Here is a 20,344-nt window from a genome sequence, read left to right as displayed (position 1 = left end):
TGAGAGAAGACTTGGCAAAGGGAAAATGCAATGAGCACTTTATAAATCAGTTATAACAAGCTATATAATTTTTTTTTTTCTTCTACTTTTTTTTTTCTCCCCCAGGCAAAAGAGCTCTCAGATTAGGTACAATGATCAAAACCAGAATAAAAGTCATGTAGATAAGTTAAACACACAGCTCCTTTTAAAATAGGGCTTAAATGAATCAGATTTAACGCAGAGCTTATTCCAGGTCAGGAATTTGGCAGAAGGAAACTGAGAGTTGGAGTTAAGTTGCAATGGACAAAAAGTAGGAATAGAACTACAGTTACAATGTATTAGAATGTAACCTTGGCATTACAAAACACTAGGAACTAATTGAATCTTGTCAGTGGAGGTATTGTCTCTTATCCTAAAATTAGAGCTACATAATTAATAAACAAACAAAGAAACAAACAAGGAATATTAATATTAAATATTAAATCACATAATATAATTATTAAATATTAAATATTTCTTGGTTTTAAAATATATTTTTGTATATATTTCATATATATATATATGTTATATATTATATTATATATATTATTTCTTTCCAGACTTTAGTGATAAATGCCACTTAGGGGGTGAATATGAGAAGAAGAGGAACATGCAGTGTGAAAACACAGATAAAACAAAAACATATAAAGTTCACATGGTGGGTAAATAATGCTTTTTAAAAAATATTAAAAGGTGTAATAGAAAATATATAATAATAAAAAAGTGGAGGTTACTGAGAACTCACAGAGAATGCTTATGTGAAACTACAAATCTATTTACTGCATCTGCACACAAGCATTCACTGAGATTGCTTTTAATCCCAAGCAAATTTAGAAATTCTGGTATGTATTTGAACATATGATAAGCTTATTTCACAATTTAGACATTACATCAGCAATCAGGAATGGAATATTTTTCTTCAGGATGTGTGGACTTGAGCTGGTGCATTTATACCAGCAGGTTGAATCCCCAGAACAACTACTTCATGAGGTGCACGTACAAGGAACCTCTCCCCACTTAGAAGGCATTTCCCACATCTGAAGGGTTAAGTGACTAATATTTTCCACATTAATACCAAAAATCACCGCAGAGGACTGACAGACCAAATGAAAGACTTCAGTCAGATGTATTGCCTGAAGCAAACACTGAACTTTCTGCTTCAGATAACCCTAGCATCTGTGTATCTACTGCTCAGAAAATGAGTATGTCAGTCTTCAGTTGTATACATAGAAAAAAAAAAAAATAGTATCTGAGAAAGCCTCACACAACCAATCACTCTGTCATCTTTGAGCTTAATATTTTCTTAACCAAAGAAATGGATTTCAGATCTTGGAAGTGTCAAGGAATACCACATTTCATTATTTTTTCTCTGATGAATAATAAACACAATCAGAGTAAAATAAAGAAGGAATAGTTTAATGTGGCTTAATGTCACATTATTCAAACCATGTTCTTCAAATGCATGGAATAAACAAACTTGGAAATAGACGAGATCATTTGAATTCCAACATCTTGTATACAAAATAAAAGAAAGTAAATTTCAGAAAAAAAGGAGTGTGTCATGGATTCACAGCTATTTCTATTCTTCTCAAAACTCCAGGAGCATAATTACTGCCTCCACCTTTCTACTTAGCTGGAAACTGAAGGTATCTGACAAAGTTTGGTTTGGGCATCTACAAAAAATTACCTTACTGCAATTTCTCACTGTACATAACTTGATATCAGCATGACTTTGGCTTGTTTTTCAGATACCTCAGAGCAGCATTTAACAATGTAACAGACTGGACAAGACTGTTTCCAAATATACTTAGAAAATGTTGCTTAATGTAAATGGCAGAATTGCACGAAAAACAAAGAAACAAACAATCAAAAACAAACAAAAAACCAAAAAAACCATTTCAACAAGAACAAAGTGTCCAAATATGTTTACTTTTCCTCACCCCAAGATATGAAAAAAATTCTGAATTCCTAGGAATTCTCTTCTTATGGTCCTAGAAAAATTGCTCGGCCAGGAAATTTTTTTTCTTTTTTTCTTTTTTTTCTATAAGGAAAGCTTGAACAACTTTTGCTTTTGCTTTTTCAGAGATTAAATTTTAAACATTTTTTATGGCCTTAAGATTGTTTGGTTTACACTGGAGAAATAAAATGAATATTGAAACTTTGGCACTGAAAATAGTGACTTCTCACCTGATCTGGTACCTGAGATAATTTATCTGAGCCTATTATTTTACTTTCTTTGGCATGCTTTTTAGATTGCACAAAATTAATTATTCCAGAGCATACTTGCAGTATCTTCTTCTAGTAAAGTAAAGTAAAGTAAAGTAAAGTAGGCACTTCCCTAAGGAACATGTTTTCCATTTCAGGGCCTTAAAATCAGCATCAGTCACACATTAACACCCATGTGGAACAGTAATTCCACAGATTCCAAGAGAAATGAGCATGTTTGCGTAGATCAACCACATTCTTAATTACAGTATTTCCAACACATTCATTATCCAAAATAACAATAATGAGGTGCCTGAACAAATTACCTGGGTATGAACATTAAGGAAAACTTGTTAACTTATTGATGATTCAACAATAAAACCAGTCAAGCCTATCTGAATCTAGTTTGGTGTAAAGCCTGGCTTTTGGAAAAATATTGTAAATGTTCCAAATTATTGAATTCTCATCACTATGTTAGAGGAACAGTATCAATCAGTACAAAGCCATTGCTATGCCCAAGAGAAGTGAATTAATATTTTTTGTTTGATGGATTGATTGTATGGGAATACCTTTGTCAGGTTGTCTTAGTTTCAGCTGGAATTGAATTGTTTTCTTCAGAGTGTCTGCTATGATGCTATGTTTTGGTTTAGGAGAAAAACAATGTTGATAATACAGCATTTTTACAGTCAGTTGTGTTTATAGTTGCTGCTCAGCAGTGCTGTACAGGGCCAAAGCCATTCCCAACTAAGGGCCTGAGGAGCTGAGGGGGAACAGAATTAGGACAGCTGACTTAAACTGGCCAAAGGGGTATTTCATTCCATATAACATCAAATTGAAACAGTGGGGGTGGGATTTCATCTATCTCTCTTCTGCTTCTCGTGGTCTAGCCAGGCATTGGTCAGGGGATGATGAGCAGTGCTTGTGCATCACTTATTATATACATTCATAGATACATATACATATACAATCATAACTATTTTTCTTTTCCTATTCTTTATCTTAGTCAAAAGTTTCATCTCAATCCATGAGTTCTACTTTATTCTCTTGGATTCTCTCCCCCATCCAGCTGGGAAGGTGGGGAGTGACCAAACGATTGTGTGGTGCTTAGCCTCTTGCTGGGTTAAACCACAACAAAGGTACTTCAAACTATGACAATCTCAGCATTCTGCATCAAACTAAGCCATATGAAACTGTGCTTTCCCCTCATCCCGAATAAGGAAGAATACAAATCGACTAAATTGGTTTGCAAGGAATATTTTCTTTTTGTGATGCAATGAGAGTAAGAATGGGTTTAACTTCAAAGCTAGTGCAAAGATACTTATTCACAAACTCAAATTGAGTGGAAAATCAGCAGAAAAAAAAATATCTGTGTTCACTCCTCCAATGATTTAGACATCTTCTCAGTTGTGTATCTATTAGATTACTTTAGACAAATGAACAGCTTAGATTTATATATCTGAGTCCATATTAAATTTAAATGAAAGGCAATATGATTATTAAAAATAAATTTAATTGTTTGAAAGCTTCAGTTTGATCCCCTTTTTTATCACAGTATCTTTTTTTTTTTTTTTTTTTTTTTTTTTTTGTGAATATGTCCACTTATTTTAAGTTGAGGGATTCACTTTGTGAAATAAAGTAATATGGATAGATAATAAATATATATAAAACTGACCTCTTAACATTCATACAAATTAACCGCATTGACATATAGCTGCTATATGGTCAGTAAATAATAAGATCCTGTTTCAAAATATTTTCTTGAAAACAATTGTTTCTATTAACATTTAAGCCTTTGGCAAAAAATACAGCAACAACACGTATACCACTTTTACTATGTAACATTCTCATAAAACATGGATGAGCACTTCAGTTTCGATGAGACAGCATGCATAGGTATTTACTGCATTAAGGTACTAGAAGATCAAGGAACAAAGATAAAACCATGTTCAGAAAGATAAGAAAGATGCTGAATAAAACATAAAAACCCGCAAAAATAAACAGATTTTTAAAAAGAGCATTAGTATTGCCCTATATAGTTTTCAGATGTTACTGAAAATACTGATTTTTCTCTCATTCAATTTTTTACCTCCGCATTTTTATCCTAATTTTATCTAGTCTTAATGCATTTCCAAATCAGACATATAAAAAAGCACTCCCAAGCAAGGAAACAGGAGGAATCAGATCAAAGACAATAAAGCATGACAGATAAATGCAGAGCTAGCTCATAATCATAAACATAAGAAAATAATCTACTTTCATCAGGTTGCATGGTCTATGAATGTAGGGAATGATGATACTAGTACTCAGATACTAGTATGAAATTAAAGTACTGTAGGAGGCTTGAAAAAAGCAGAGATAAAACTCCCATTTTATCTGAATATATACAGCTACTATATATATTCTGTTAGTAGTGATGTACAATAGAAATAGAGCAATACAGAAAGTAACAATTCTGCAAAAAGAGAGATTTCAGTATGATATAAAATGATGTTTTTTCGTAATGAAAACACTGCAGAAAAAGCATGCCCACTTTCTGAGAGATAAATAACAAATCTATTTCAAGTGATTAATTTGAATTAGTTTTTGCACCTTAATTTTTAGTTAATGACAATTCTCATTTTCAAGTAGAGTTTCCTCCAGAATCAATTAAAAAGAGTGGATCTTCTCAAGAGAGATATATTATATGATATAAACAAACACATCAATCACAACCCTTTTAATGCAAAAGTTACCCTTTCTTTCTTAACAGAATGCATACTTGGAAATATAAATTACGTTGAAGAGTCAGATAAATGGGATATTCAGAAAGAATAGGGTAAAGCTAAATCCTTTATTTTCCTTATTTTTCCTTCTCCTTATGAGTATGGTATGTTTTAGGCATTGTTTTTGGCACTTCATTCACTTTCTGGTGTTGAACAGCATGCTGCTTGAGACAGTTTAAGGCCTGAGTGAAGGAATAATATAGCAAATTACTCTAGCTAAAATCGTAAACTTGAATGAGCCCCATGGCTAAATCATCAAAATTGAACTGAAGTATGGTTCAGTCTTTGCCGATTTTTGGAAAAACAGTATAAATAAAAAAAGGAATTATGTCTTCATGATTGATAATGGTGAATTTACTGCAGAAAAGTAGCAGGGCACTAAAATTCTCTGGTAATCAATCTGGATAAACAAACTTACAAGTTGAGTAATAAATCATCAATAAGAAACAGTGGAGGAATTTTGCTTTCTACCTCGTTAGGCTGTAAGTTCTAATTCATCTGTCTTTTTGTTTGTGATCATGAACTGTACTTTTGAAAATATTTGATATTTGTGAACATTATGATATTTAATAATTACACACTGAAATGCATATAAAGCTTTTAACAAGGCAGTGCTAAGCAAATAGTATAGAAACAGTTGTGATTCCATAGGTTGCTCCAGCTAATTCAAGCTTCAGTATAAAACAAACTTTAAAAAGTCTAGAACCTCAAAAAGAAAGACTAATCATCAAGGATAGAAATAAACCTGGAATGTATCAGAAAGAAAAGGTAGTGAACCTAATAACTGAAAATGAAGGCTTGAAATGCATTAAAAAAAGATAGGAAAGGGAAGCAAAACAGAGCTGCATGGATATTTAAAACTGATCTGAGAATAGAAATGACAATGAGGATTAAAGAAATGCAGACAGGAAAATAGAGCTAGCCTTTTTATGGGCTCACAATGTTCTCTGTACTCTTGCTTGCAATTATACACCAGGGTGGCAATCAGTCATCAGGAACATCCAAAATACGGTATCTACTGTGATGAAAGATATTTCCCTATATGATGAGCTTTTTCCACAATCCAGAAGTCATTTCTTTTATACCAACAGAATTCAAATATATATCACACTAGTGTATAAGCATAGTGAGACCTATAAAACTTAAGGATGACAGTTCAATGGCAGTTAAATAAAAATCAGAGGAAGGGGATGTGACAAGCAGGAAAGTTTAAGCTCATTTTAAATATGAGATATATTAATGTTTATTTCAAACACTGGTCTGAATATATTGGAGTAATATTCAACAAATGGAAGACTATGGAGAAGCCATGTACTCTGTCTTCCTTACTGTAAGGTGAGAGGGAAATCTAACTGAGACTGAATCTCAAAAATAATTTACCTCTTCTTGCTGTTTCCCCTTAGCTCTTACCTTCCAGATTCAAACGTGAACCATGTTGAGTCCCGTCCATATCTCCTCAAAGAACTCAGAGGCCACATGACCAGCTTGACCTTGGCATTGTGGATGTCCCAGAGATAGATGTTCTCATGTGTGATCTGCATTGTACATTCCCCATAGATATCTAAATTTGGTGTAGGCATAAGATATACATTGAATCGCTCTGAAAAACAAAAGCAGAATAAGGCATAGCCACTTTATAATTTCTTCTTTTTTTTTTTTTCAATAAAATAAAGTCTAGCTACTGAAGTTTTAGAAATGAAGGTCAAATTTCTAGCCTGTGAACAGTGATGAGGATTCTCTGATGCCCAAGAAGCACTGTCACGTGCATGAGAAGGATAAGAGGGGAATCATCGTTTCATTTTCAGTATAACTATTACAACACACTGAAACATCTTTCACAGATGATCGTCATATACCCCCAGCAACATAGCTGTAATCATTATCCAAGGTTCACCTAAGGTCCAACAAATCAAAATTTGCTATTACCTAGAATAGAGACTCTATGAAAGAACAGAACTACAGACTGAAGCCTGTTAATAACTATTTTCTTTGTGTTTAGTTTCTGTTTATTTGCCAAATTCAATACAATTCATAGTATTCTTAATAATTTGTTGCTTTCTTGAAAAATCTTGAATACATTATTATGGCATTGATGCCAATTGCTATCAGCTGCCCTTCTACACTGTAGTGCACTCATTGCAATAAAAAGTCAAGAGCATGAACAATTTTCTAAAGTGCCTGAATTGCATGTGAATTAATAAGCAAATGAACAACTATCATAACAGGAAAAAAAAAAAAAAAAGGGTAAACCACAATAATAGCAAGAGAATTTTAAATAAAAATCTAATTTGTTTTGAAGAAAGCTAATATTTCTATGGTTTAGCCCTACAAAGAGATGAAAGCAGTTAAATTTCAGGTTGTACATTTGCAAGTGCTGGAGTGTTTTTTAACTCTAAAGACGCCAAAATCTTAGGGCTCAGTAGCATAGAATGGGAGAGAGCAGATGTTTCACACCTTCTTCTAGCAATGTCCTTTCATCTTTGAAACAGGTTAGAATTGTGGAACGTCAGTGGTGTTACACTGAAAGATGTTGACGAAAAAAGTAAAAGCATGAAATCTTGTACAAATAGGACAAGAAAAATGCACTTTAAAGGGACACCTGTTAGAAAATCTCTCTCTTGCTACTTAATAAATGAATGGCAGTTTGATTACAGAATATTTTCAATTCACTATCTACACAGAATTTTCTTGTGTTTAATTTTTAAGAGTACAATGGAATTTAAAGTAATCAAAATAGGTATAAAGTGAAAAAATTACAAAAGGCAAAATCAGATGCTGCTTCCAGTTTGTCAATACCTCCAAAATTATTTCTCCATTTTTACAGTGTTCGCTATATGTACTTTTCTGTGAAATCAGTGAAAATGCATCAAATAGTTGAGATAATATAAAATATATTGAAGGTGAATGAGTATGGGCATATCAATAAAGCTACAAAAGTTTGGCTGAAAAATTAATAGAACTGCTGACTGGGCACTTAGATTTGCTGTCCTGCATTGCTATAAGCAAACAGGCCATTCTCAATGTAATTGTGTTCCAGCTAATTTAATTTTCTCCCATCGATGACTCCCATATTGATTCGTTCCATCTCATAGCCATTCACCCTCTTCTTCCAGACTCACGTTCCCATTAATCACATTAATGGGTCTTAGCCCTATAAGTCGTATTTTATGAATAAGGTATCAAGTGAAAAATTTCTAATGTTTTGCACAAGTCTTCTGATACAGAGTAAAAACACATTAGTACATGCTGTTGAAATTGCTACAAAGAACTTTCCCTAACTCTCAGAAGAAGGTATTGAGCATGGGTTGAATCTAACATCTGCTGAATGAAAAACCCTCACACAGAATTGAGAACCAGTGACTGCAATGGGAAGGGAATGGTGGAAAATCAGATCACTCAATTTATTATGAAATTATATATTTGCCCTTTTTCAGCATTTAAATGCTGATGTGGTACACCACACAAAATTGTCTACGAGATATAGAAATGTGCTTTTGTCATACATTAGACTCCAGTTTTGCACTACCACACTGTTGCTTCCTGTTCCTTCTCTGTTTGAAAGATAGGTATGACTGGTGTATCAGCTGATTCACTCCACCTTTCCTTTACATCAATTGAAATCACACAGTGCGTGGGCGAGAATGGCACTATTATATGAGGTGAAATCTTTCCCTTAACATCACTGATAGAATGCCTGAGACAGAAGAGAAAATGGAAAGGTACAATTACTTTCTGAAGTAGACATTATACAATCGTATTGAAGACATCGAATATTTCAAGCTCCTTTAGAAGCCACCAGAACTCTCACAAAATGCTGTACTGCTCTGAAGTGTAAGAGAATATTGCATGAAGGGTATTGAGGACATATAATATCCTCAAACTGTCAAGAGACATTTGTTGACTTTGCAGTGGAGGTCAGTATCTGAGGTGAGGCGTCATGGATTAAAGAAAGTCTGGCTGATTGAACTGAACATCAGCTTCAGGGCAAAATGTAGGACCATTGGTACTTAAACTGGCAAGAAAAGAATGTATACAAGAGTACTTTTGAAACTAAAACTTAGTAATACTTTCATGTAGCAGAAAAATGAAGACATCAGATGGTGTGAATAGTATTAAATGATTTCTGTAATTGAAATGTAGAGTCTATTTTATCCATTTGAACAGGTTTCCAGATAATGGCAATTATATCATTCTGGATGTAGAGAGAAGCTTTTCCTTTAAACTCGTATCAGCACGAACATTCAAAGGCTATATTTGGAATGTCTGGACTCAGTCCCACATGAATTCAGTTTTCAGATTTTCTGATTGACATGAAATAAGATATTTAGCCTCTCTGTGGATCAGTCATCATCTATGTATCATTGGGATGAGATGATAACAGTCCATTGACTAGTAAGACTAAGTAAACAAAAGTTAATGAACGCTTTAGAAAACAGGGAGGTGGAAGATGATGCTATCCTTTGGGACAAGGCAAGACTGAGGCTGAGCAAGCACAGTTTATCAGCATCAACAGTATAATCCTTCTCCCACTAAAATACCTAAGGTTCAGGGAGTAGGGAAGACAGTATGAGCGAAAATGCTGACATTTTGCCATACTTATTTTAATGTTTTGACTGGAAACCCTACTGATCTTGTTCTAATCATTTTATCACTGGATTCCTTTGCCTAAACCATCTCAGTTAGAAAGCTCGGCAGATAACATTGAAATCCTGTAACCCACAGGCCCCATTTCATTTCAACTTTAACATGAGGGAAGAGGTGCTTATGGAAGGAGGCAGTCAGATTGGTGTAATCCAAACAAGAGGAGGCTTTGAAAACAAACATTCAATTGGGCTGAGGTGAATGGGATGAGGTTCAACAAGGCCAAGTGTTGGGTCCTGCACTTTGGGCACAACAACTCCACGCAGTGTTATAGGCTTGGGGATGAGTGGCTGGATGAGTGTGAGGAAGAGAAGGACCTGGGGGTGTTGGTTGATGCTCGGCTGAACATGAGCAGACAGTGTGCTCAGGTGGCCAAGAGGACCAATGGCATCCTGGCCTGCATTAGAAATAGTGTGGCCAGCAGGAGCAGGGAGGTGATCAGCCCTGTGTACTCAGCACTGGTGAGACACCACTCTACATGTACCTTCTCTTTCCCTGTCAGTAGCTTTAGAAACTTAAGCAATATGAAAGGCATGTGTAAGAATCATGGCATAAAAGATTACTTGTAGTCATTGTTATTAGAGTTCAGCTGAGTGCAGACTTTCTTTTCCAGAGTTGTTACTGCATATTATTATTTGTCCTATCATTGTACATACAGCTGCACTCCTACTAAGTTCATTATTTAAGTGAGATCATGTAGTCTTCACTGCATTTGATTTAATTCTATATTATCATTCTTAATAAAATAATCTAAATAGATATTCACAAACAGTAAGAAACTACATTTGCTGTGGGAAAAAAGAAAATAAAAAATTAAACAGGACCAAGGTTGCTGTTTTAGGGATGAGGAACACAGAAAAATCCCATGAATTAGCAGGAAACAAATAGGTATAATAAAAAGCCTCAGAAAACATGGAGGTGAGAAATGATGTTATCCTGCAAGACTGAGGCTGAGTAGTCACAATCAGCATCAGCATTACAATCCTCTTCTCTCTAGAATAAGTAAAGTTCAGGGATGTAAAATTGCTGGATAGTGAAAGAAGCTTCACTTAGATCTCAATTTTATTAGAAAATTGGTATCACTGCAAACTAACCAGCCATTGGTTTTGAGCCATGGATATAAAAATAAAACAACATAGGGGTCATTTTATGCAGTGCAGTTTACACGGTCATGCTTGTGGTAATATGTGAAGGAATAACAGAGCTGAAACAGTGAGAAGCTCTCTGATACTAATGTGTTTTGCACAAGTATCACTTAGAATTCTTCTCTGTTCTTCCCACAGTAATATCTAGAATTGTCTCCTCTAAGCAGTGGATATCTATAATCTGGCCTTTGTAACTTCCATCAGCACAGAACTGTTTGGTGCTAGAGGGTCAAGCAACGATGCAGTCCTGCAGTCCCAGTAAAAGAGATCTCACTGATACCTACTGAACAACCTGAAATTATACAAAAATTAATCTGTTTCAGTTACTGTGCTGCAATGTATTTTTCTCCCAGGTGACAGAAATATGTAAACAATTTGTGGCCATCCACCCATGACAACTGTACACTAAACACCAATTTTGCCAGTCCTTGAAACAAACTGTTTTATAAGCCACACTTTTGCATCTGTCACCAGAGAAAAAAAAAAAAAAAAAAAAAAAAAAAATCACCTTAGGGGAACTACAAGAATGTAGAGAAGGACAAACAAGCTTAGATGTTTTTAGGGACATGGTTTAGTGGTTTGATGGTAGGTGATGGTTGGACTAGATGACCTTAGAGGTTTTTTCCAACCTTAATGATTCTATGTTTCTATGAAAAAGAGATGTTAGACAAATCACAATAAACTCATGATTTATTGCAAACCTTGCAAATTTGGAGGGCCATATACTTAGTTTTAGCAACTAAAACAGAAATCTACACAACAGAAAACATACTCTTTTCTCTAGAGATAGCCAAGTTACTCGATCTTTTCACTGAATACCCTTAGGAGGTCCTGCTACATATTATGCAAATGTCCTATTAAGGACAGGAATGGGTAAGTACTTGGACAGATGAAGAACAGAGTATATTAAAAATAACATTGCTAGGATAAAGTCAAGTAGTTATGAAACAAAACCACTTCCTTTGGTTAGTTCTTTTCTGATCCAAGAAGTATCAGATTGCAAACACTTCAAAAAATTTTTAAGGCAAAGAAACCATTTAAGAAAGAAAGTGGGATGGGATTAACACCTACTCTGTTGGAATTAATGATGTTAACACCCTGTCATATCATAGAGATATAAGTGGTACATTATAACACTATTACTCAATTGCTTTTAGCCCTTAAAATGTCAAAGAAAATCTAAAACTGTAAACCTACTGATACTGTAGTCTCACAGAGAATGCAATCTGTGAACTTGGTATACTTGGGCAGATGAAGAACATAACATATTAAAAATATTAGGATGAAGCAAACTATATGCAGAACACATATGAATAAAAACGAGGAAATTGTGCAAGAAAATACACTTGAAATTTTTATTAGAGTTCACCAAATGATTCCACCCTCCTATTAGTCACTTTTTTTATAAAATTGTCATGCAGAGAGCAACACTGAAGTTTGCAGAATAAGATAACTACAATGAGCTGAAGTCACTGTTCCAGTTGACTAGCTGTACCTAAGGAATCCCTAACAAAAGCTCCTACAGCACCCAAGTGAAAAAAAAAAAAAAAAGACTTCTTTCCATATTTTCCTTTCAAACTGATTAAAAGACACTTCCAAATCAGAATTTACTTTACATCCAGAACAAGACAACTAAGGAGACAACGTTGAATTTCAAACATGCTTATTAAAAAGTTGAGTTGTGGATCAAGAGGATGAGAGATGAAGCAGATAGGTATCTAATGTAACTAACGTAACTAATGGTTTAGTAGAGCTCTCAAATATTGGATGATATGTGTACAGCCACTGGAGTAATGAAAATACGGTTAATTATGCCTTCCATGCATTCTTATTCGCGTGAGCAGAAAAAAATACACGCTTTGCCTCTTTGTTTTCTTTCACTGACTTACACAGAACAATGAAGATGCTAATTATGTTCATATATGCTGGTTGGGAGTACTGCAATTAATTCTACACTGAAGGAATTGAATCAAGACTAGTTTACACAATAGAACTAATTTATGTCTTTTGGAGGTCATGTGTATAGATGAATCTTTCCCTTCAAAGGACAAGATGGAATAGAGTATTTACTATCCAGGTCTGAAAGCTGCTAGACACTACATGATTTCACTGCAGAAACAGCTTACGGATTTTCAAGCTATTTTCCTGCTCACACTAGAGACTCTTCACGAGATTTATTTCCCTGCTAATTCATGAGCTAACTTCACCTGCTCACATAGTTCTCTCTTCAATGCTATGCATGTAAGTCCTACACCGATAGCCTACAAGCGTACAGCAGGTAAGATACTTTGAGTGGTATCTGATCATTATCACTTTCCTACAACATTAGTAGCTTTTCCTTCTATACTTGCATGACAGCTTGAGATAAGTGGAAAGTTAAAACAAGACACAAATTAAATGCCGAGTCAGAGGGTGGAAACAATTTCACAAACATTTGAACTTCCTTTAAATTGCAAAAAGGACAATAACTGATGTTAGAATAGAATTTCTTGAGGATATTTCTGTATACTTTATGTTATTAAGTTCAGTGATGTCTGGAAGCTGATAAGAATTTAATAAAATATAATTGACATAGTGCTATTCATTCTGTAATCTAATTACGTCATTTTGTTTATAATGATAGTTGGCTTGTTTCGTTATGAACACTGAGTCAGTTTGTTTTATTACTTTGCTAAAAGCTATTGGATTTTATAAAAGCATCAATACAGTAATAATTATTGAGTGCTATAATTTAGGGAGGAATGAATGAGCACATTTTGGTTTTGCCCTCATGTTCATTAATTGGAACTAAGTGACAGGATAATCACAGATTTTTTTTTGTTATTGGATATTCCATCCACTAGCAACTTTTCTGGACATGTATCTAAATTTATGTTTCAAAGACTTAAAAGCTTGACTTAGTGCTAACTAGAATATTCCGTTGTCCTTTCCACCTGTAACTGACAACATATGGATGTAGATTTTTCATTATTCCAGGCAGGTATGAGTTTAAAGCAAGTATGAGTCTTCTGGTTCAAGATGCTGTTGAAATGTTCACTGTTGCCTTTTAAAGGCTGTGGAACAACACCTACTTTTTTTTCCCACTGCATAGAGTCCATTGTTTCACAACCAGAAAGGTCATCACTGCCATCCACAGTGAAGACATGAAGTCATTGCATGTGTACTATTTGGTATAGAATTTAATCATATTTATTTGTAGAAAAACAAAGAAACCAACAAACAAAAGACCAATGATGAAGCATTGAAAAGACATCTATATGCTTAGTTACTAATGAGTTACTTTTAGGTAAAAAGAAAAATCCATACAACTACACAAACACTAGCAAAGATAACATGGGACATAAGCTAATATCTCATATAGGAGCAATTACAAAGTAACTTACCATTTTGTTCTCTCTGGACTCCAGCAGCAAGCAAATCTGGTTCTCCAAGACTTATATCATTAAGCCTGGTTCCTAGACACTCCATGCAAAGATGTTTGCACCATTCTTCTGCCTCTAGTTCTGGAAAGATAATAAAAATATTTAAGATATAATGTTGACAGTTTACTCAAAAATGGTGAAAAATCACTACCTTCTCACAATCTACTTGGAGTTACTAGCATAAAGTTCCACATCTCTTTCTTAATCGTGATTTAGAAACCTATGTAAGAGTTTAGAATATTAGGACTAAATTTCTCATTTTCGAATTTGGGGATAGGACGTGAAGTTAACATAAAAGAGAAAGAATAAGTGAATTTTCAAAGCAGCATCTTTCTAGAAAGCTTGCTTGAAATATAGTATAATTTAGAAAAACTTGAGATATAATATCTGAAATAGCATTTGCTGCTCTTTAGCTAAATCTGAACTATTGAAAGACCTTTTTTTAAAAGGGTCTAGAGTATTCTTCTAGGACCTAAGGAAATGACTGCAATCGGAAGCTCTTCAAAAACAATTTTTCCATCTTTGCTGTACAGAATGCCTATGCCTGTCAAGTTAGACAGCACAAGGAATTTTTTCAGTTCAGCTCAACTACTTCTGGTCATGTAACAACTTGTTCATTAGTTGGAACTTTTATATAAAAATTCAAATCTTCCTTTCTGAGTCTTCCTTGCATCCCAATGATCTACATCTGAGTGCTCGCTAACTGCCAGTCTACTGAAATGTGAACTCTCCCTGAGACATTACAATAGCTCCTCTGCACACCCAGCCTCATGCTATCCACTCTCAAATTTGATGTCACAAAATCTCTGGCACTGGCCCAACAAATGTCTCAAACTGGCGTTCACACAGTGTGAAACCACAGTTAATAAGAATTACGCATATAAGCTGACTGCCTTTTATTACAGAGCAGGCTTCACCTAAGGGAAACTTTCTGGAGAGCAGGCTGGGCACAAGGCCCAGAATGAACACCCATTGTCATAGTCTATGTCTGATTGTCCTTAAGACTGGTTGACTTCATGTAAGAGATTATTCTTTAACATCATTGTCTCAAAGCTTACTTGGGGACACAGATGAACAAGTCCAAGCAAGTCCTGTGCAAGGAGTGTGAAAGGACTGTGAAACCCTTTGTCAGAGGGACACAGATGGACGAGGCCACGGGCAACGAGAGAGAGATAAGCCGCAGCTTAATGGCCATGAAGCGGCCAAAAGGCGGAAATAAGCCTTTTACGTGGGCTTGTTTCAAGGAAGATGGCCATCTCAGGAGGTGCTGCACATGACTTACCCAAGCACCCAGGAATGCCATGCTGGCAGAAGGATAAAAATGGGACCTACAACCATGAGGTTGAGGTTTTCTTCCTGCTACCTGCTTGCTGCCCAAGGCCAGCCATACTGCTGCTGCTCTCCTGCTGCTTCTGCCTCAGACCTTTGAAATGCCGTGCAGCGGGACCGCTGCTGGATCCTGGTGCTGACTATCCCAGCTTTACGCGATTCTTGCTTCTTTCCTATCTTTTCCATTGCCCTCCTTCCCTTCCCCACCTCCCTGATTAGGATTTATAATAAACTGGTTGGACCAACATTTGAACCATTGTTTCTTAATCTCACGCCAAGTGTGTTATATTAAGAGAACCTCCTCTCCCTCCCTATAAAATGGAGCAAGACACTTCAGTCATCTAGAAATGTTTCCATTAAAATGCCATGCTTTTTTTTTTTTTTTTTAAATTATTCCTATGTTTGGAGACATCTGGAAAATACTTTGGTGACAATATCTCCAATGCAGCACTGAAATTTGATCAGACACAAAAACCAACAGTGCATGCATTCCTTGAAGCAGCTGGTGATGATGACTCACAGTAATTAGCACAAATCTATATTGAAGCAAAATCTTTCCATGTCTAATTGCTACAGTCTTTGAATCATTGCCTGGCTAGGCAAGGGCAGAAACCTTTGCAGAAAAAGAAAGGGAAACAGGTCTTTCTTCCAGGTCCCCAGGACACACTTGGATAAACTGTTTTATTCTGGGCTGTGAGTAATCCAGACATTGATTGTTCCTAAATCATTTTGTCAGCTGATGGAGTTTCTTGACAGAAAGCTCAAATGACAAAGCCTGTTAGGAGAGTTTTGATACTAACATGGTTGCTGTCACAGAGACACAAAAAAATTTAGGGGATTCTTCAGAGAACTGCAAGTCAAGAGACTTCCCCTAGCCCTTATTGATTTTTTTGCAGTCTTTAGCATCCAGATTCTCAAAGTTTGTCTTCTAATAATATCCTCACCTTCCTGTAGGAAGAGACAGAACTTTCTTTCGGTAACCTCAAGGTAACATTTACTTTTGTATATAAGATGAAAATATTGAGGTAGCAGCATACTGCTTCTTAATACTTTTAATAAAGGCACAGTCTTGATGGAAAAATGGAGAGAGCAGGTATATTTCTGGACAATAAAAACTTAAGGATTTTAATAGGAATAAGATGAATTCATTTAAGAGCATAGCTCCAAAACTTATTATCTGCTCATGCATGAAGAAATCTCCCTCCAGCTTTCTCTTCCTTCTTCCACCTTAGTTGTTTCCTTGCATATTCATGATGTCTGCTGAACCAGAGTTGTGCCTATAAATCACACCTTCCCATGGAGGGGGTTTCACAAGACACACTGCTGTATGCTGCCAGCACAGGGATAGGGCAGTGCACTGGCAAATGAGTAGGCCAAGTCCCCAAAAGAGGGCTTCTGCAGACTTGCCCTGGAACTCCAGCTGCAGATAAACAGTGGAGAATCAGTTCAGAAAGGCCAGTAGCACACAGGTACAAATCTAGTCTACTGCTCCTATGTTTCCTTCCCTCTCACTTGTTCATTTTTGCCTAGATTGTATTACAGAACAATGAAAATGCTGTGAGGGTGAATAACTCCATAAAGAGCTTGCATTATTTCCTGGAGGATGACCAAAATAAAATGTTTTATATTTTTACATTTTTTTTCAATTTATATTTTATTTCATTGTGCCTGCACCCAGACTGAAAGGCTATACTTATGAAATGAGTAAACATATACAGAACAAACTTTTCTAATTTAGGAAACATCTAAGGAGAAAGAGAAATGTATTGGCATTTCCATAAATTTCACTTAATATCAGTATATATTCATAATAGTACTCTCAAGTTAAAGCAGCAAGATCTGTTTATATACATTCTCACACCACAATTCCAGCAGATTTTGGGGAAATCAAGCTGTTTCTTGTGAACGTTTTTCTATTTTCACCTTCCCAGTCCACTCTCCTCTCTGTAACAGCAACATCTGGATCTTGAAAGTTTGGATTCAGAACTTTCAGTACAGCCTTTCAGAGCGGCAGTTTTATTTAAGCTGCTGTTTCTTCTTTGCAAGACTCTGATGATAAGACCCAGATTAACCCATTTCCCACCTGTCACACAGAAGAAACTCTGTAACTGTAAGCACTACAAGATTTCGGCTGTACCTTGCAACATAGACTGTAACCCACACAGTACTGTTGCATAACTCAAAATTTGTATCTTACAACAACTGTCATCTTAATATGACAGAGAATACAGTTTCAATGCAGAACTGAAATATCTTCACAAAGAACTGTGAGGATTTGTGTATGCTGTCAGAAGCATCAACATTATCTACAAATGTGTTTGGAAGGTCAAGAGTACAAGGATACTGCGTGAGTTAGTTTCACCTAATGCATCCTGATAGCTATTGCTTACTTGCAAGGGATTTCCTTAGACCTTTTCCTTGTCTTACATTTGAAATCTTTGGAAGCAGGTGAATTACATTTCAAAGCTAAAGTCATATTTCTCCTTTCACTGTGCATATCTTTAACATAGCTCACCATTCATCTGTAGAAAGCCTGGAATGCTTTGTGTTTCTGGGTAACAAATGAAATATTAGTTATGAATTTTAAAGTGTATTTATTATAACTTATAGTACATAAATTGATAAGCCAAAGTAGTAATCTTTAAGAATGACTGCTGCCACATCACTAAAGAGATATACCACTGTTAAGAAACTTATTTATTTTGATTATATGCATATATAGAAACATGAAATATTACAGTGGAATAAGGCAATACAAAACTAGCAGCAAAATTCTCTTTAATGCATATAGATTAAATTTACTGGTAGTAAATGCTGACTTTTTAGTGGTAACTGGTACTTGTCACAAAAAAAAAATTAGTTTCTTTTTAAGATAACTGAATTCTTGGAGTGAATGATAGATTGTAAAGCATGTTTTCACAGCTATAAACAAAATCAGAATGATTGCATTTTCACCTTGCTCATAATTTATTTATATGATGCTGCTACACAAATGTCATGAGGTGTCACAAAATACATACTGATGGGATACTTTAATTAGGCACTGGTTATTGTACAAATATTTTTGGGAGCACAGCTTTAAACTTCTTATTTGTAAATACACACCTTGATACTGGCAATGCTTTCCTGAAATTTATCTGAGCTTCCAGGTTATGCCTAAAGATATATGCCATTTGTACATCTGTTCTCAGAGGGATAAACTGGTGTCATACATACTCCAGCCACTGACACTGTACATTTCAGTAAGCTATACCACAGGATGATGAATGCATTTGTTGATATAATATGATACAATCTCAATGATAAAATATCAGCAAATGGTGTTTGAAATATAAATTTGTAATAATTAAGAGCTTTTCCAGCACTTAAAGTTTAAAACAGATCATGTTACAGAACATATTGTAAGGGATGGAAGTGGTTTTATACATATTAAGTATAAACATAAGTACAAATATAAATTTATTCACCATCCTTAGATATCTTTCTCTGTATTTGCTAGAAGTGTGGCTATCTTCAGTCTCCTAACTTAGACAGCCTTTTGTTTGAGGACTAAACCCCTATGCACTGTGACTGCTAATAATATCTCATTTTTTTACATTCATTTCCAAAGTTCACATTCTGAAGTCTTATGGAAGTTTATCATCATCCACCATTATGGGCTTCCAGAAGAGCAGAAGAGAGGTGATCACTCTTCTGGCTCTGTTTAACTTTTGTCTCTTTGAGCAATTCCAATCTCCAGATCCATAAGATTGTGCTCTATCCCCCAGGAGAATTGCTAGCAACAATATGTTGTTGCATTGGTAAAAACAAGAAAGGCTCAATATAAATGCGGCTCATAAACTTCAAAATAGGGTTGAGAAGCAGCCCACCTAAAGGACCAAACGTTTAAGTTGGAAATAACACATATGCAGTATAATAGGAGGATAAAAGAAACTGTCGTTATGCAGACCCAAAAAACCCATGTCATTTTCCTAATGTTAAAGTCTGTGATCTTAAAAAGTTAAATTTTTTTTGAAACATTTTCTGCACAAGTTGTTTGGCTTGTCTTCCCTTTAAGTTGCACTTATGAGAAGAGCAAATCTAGTGGAATATCTTTACTCTGAATAGAAATGCAAAGTGTTTCCAGTTTGGATTAACAGGACTTAGATCCGATATTTGCTACCAAGAACGAAAGATGGCACAGAAAAGCCACGTGTATCACTTTTTGTCTCTTAAAAGTCACCTAACTTTAATTAGAAGTTAATAGGAAAAAAAAACAACACCACAGAATACCCACAGGACCACTGTGCTACTTAACTGAGCCGTATACAATATACACAGCAACTTCATTTCTATGTGACTACTTCTTTATGGTTACTCAGAAGAGTACATGGATATTACATTTTGAGTAATAACACGCACTACTGATTAATGTTGGTAATGCATGAATGACACAAATTTTTATAATAATAGATAGGCAGTAATGAAGGCAACAGAAGTTCTATTAAATGTAAAATAACAGAAAATTAATCTGTATGTAAACGAAAAATTTGCTTCTCGTTTAGGTAGCAACAAAGTTAGTGGGCTGCAATTCTAAAAGCAAATTATTTATTAAAATTATTTTTCCACTGGCAATTACACTTGAAGATCTAAGATCTGAAACTCACACACGGACCTTTTTCTTGTGTTTCAATAAATACCACCTCTGGAAACTGCTTTGTGTTTTCCTTGTGCTGTGATTCTTGAATCTTTAACCTGCAGTAGTTTCATTTGTTATTACATAAGTGCATATAACTAAGGAAAAAAGTAAAATGAAGGTTTATGAAGCATGCATTATTTTGTA

General features: G+C 35.1%; 1 protein-coding gene across 1 annotated transcript in view; it reads right to left on the bottom strand.

The window, feature by feature from the left end:
* DOK6 (docking protein 6) overlaps positions 1-20,344 on the bottom strand; it is a gene marked incomplete at both ends in the record, with an annotated part of 234,919 nt that overhangs the window by 78,818 nt on the left and 135,757 nt on the right. Inside the window, 2 exons of the mRNA XM_079533609.1 lie at positions 6,396-6,585; positions 14,155-14,274. Of these exons, the coding sequence (XP_079389735.1) occupies positions 6,396-6,585; positions 14,155-14,274 (310 nt within the window). The remainder of the gene's footprint in view (positions 1-6,395; positions 6,586-14,154; positions 14,275-20,344) is intronic.

The sequence above is a fragment of the Tetrao urogallus genome, assembly GCF_951394365.1.
Source record: "Tetrao urogallus genome assembly, chromosome: 3".
In the NCBI taxonomy this organism is placed as follows: domain Eukaryota; kingdom Metazoa; phylum Chordata; class Aves; order Galliformes; family Phasianidae; genus Tetrao; species Tetrao urogallus.
Note: the sequence above shows the minus strand (reverse complement) of the source record. Positions and strands in the feature narration are given on the sequence as shown.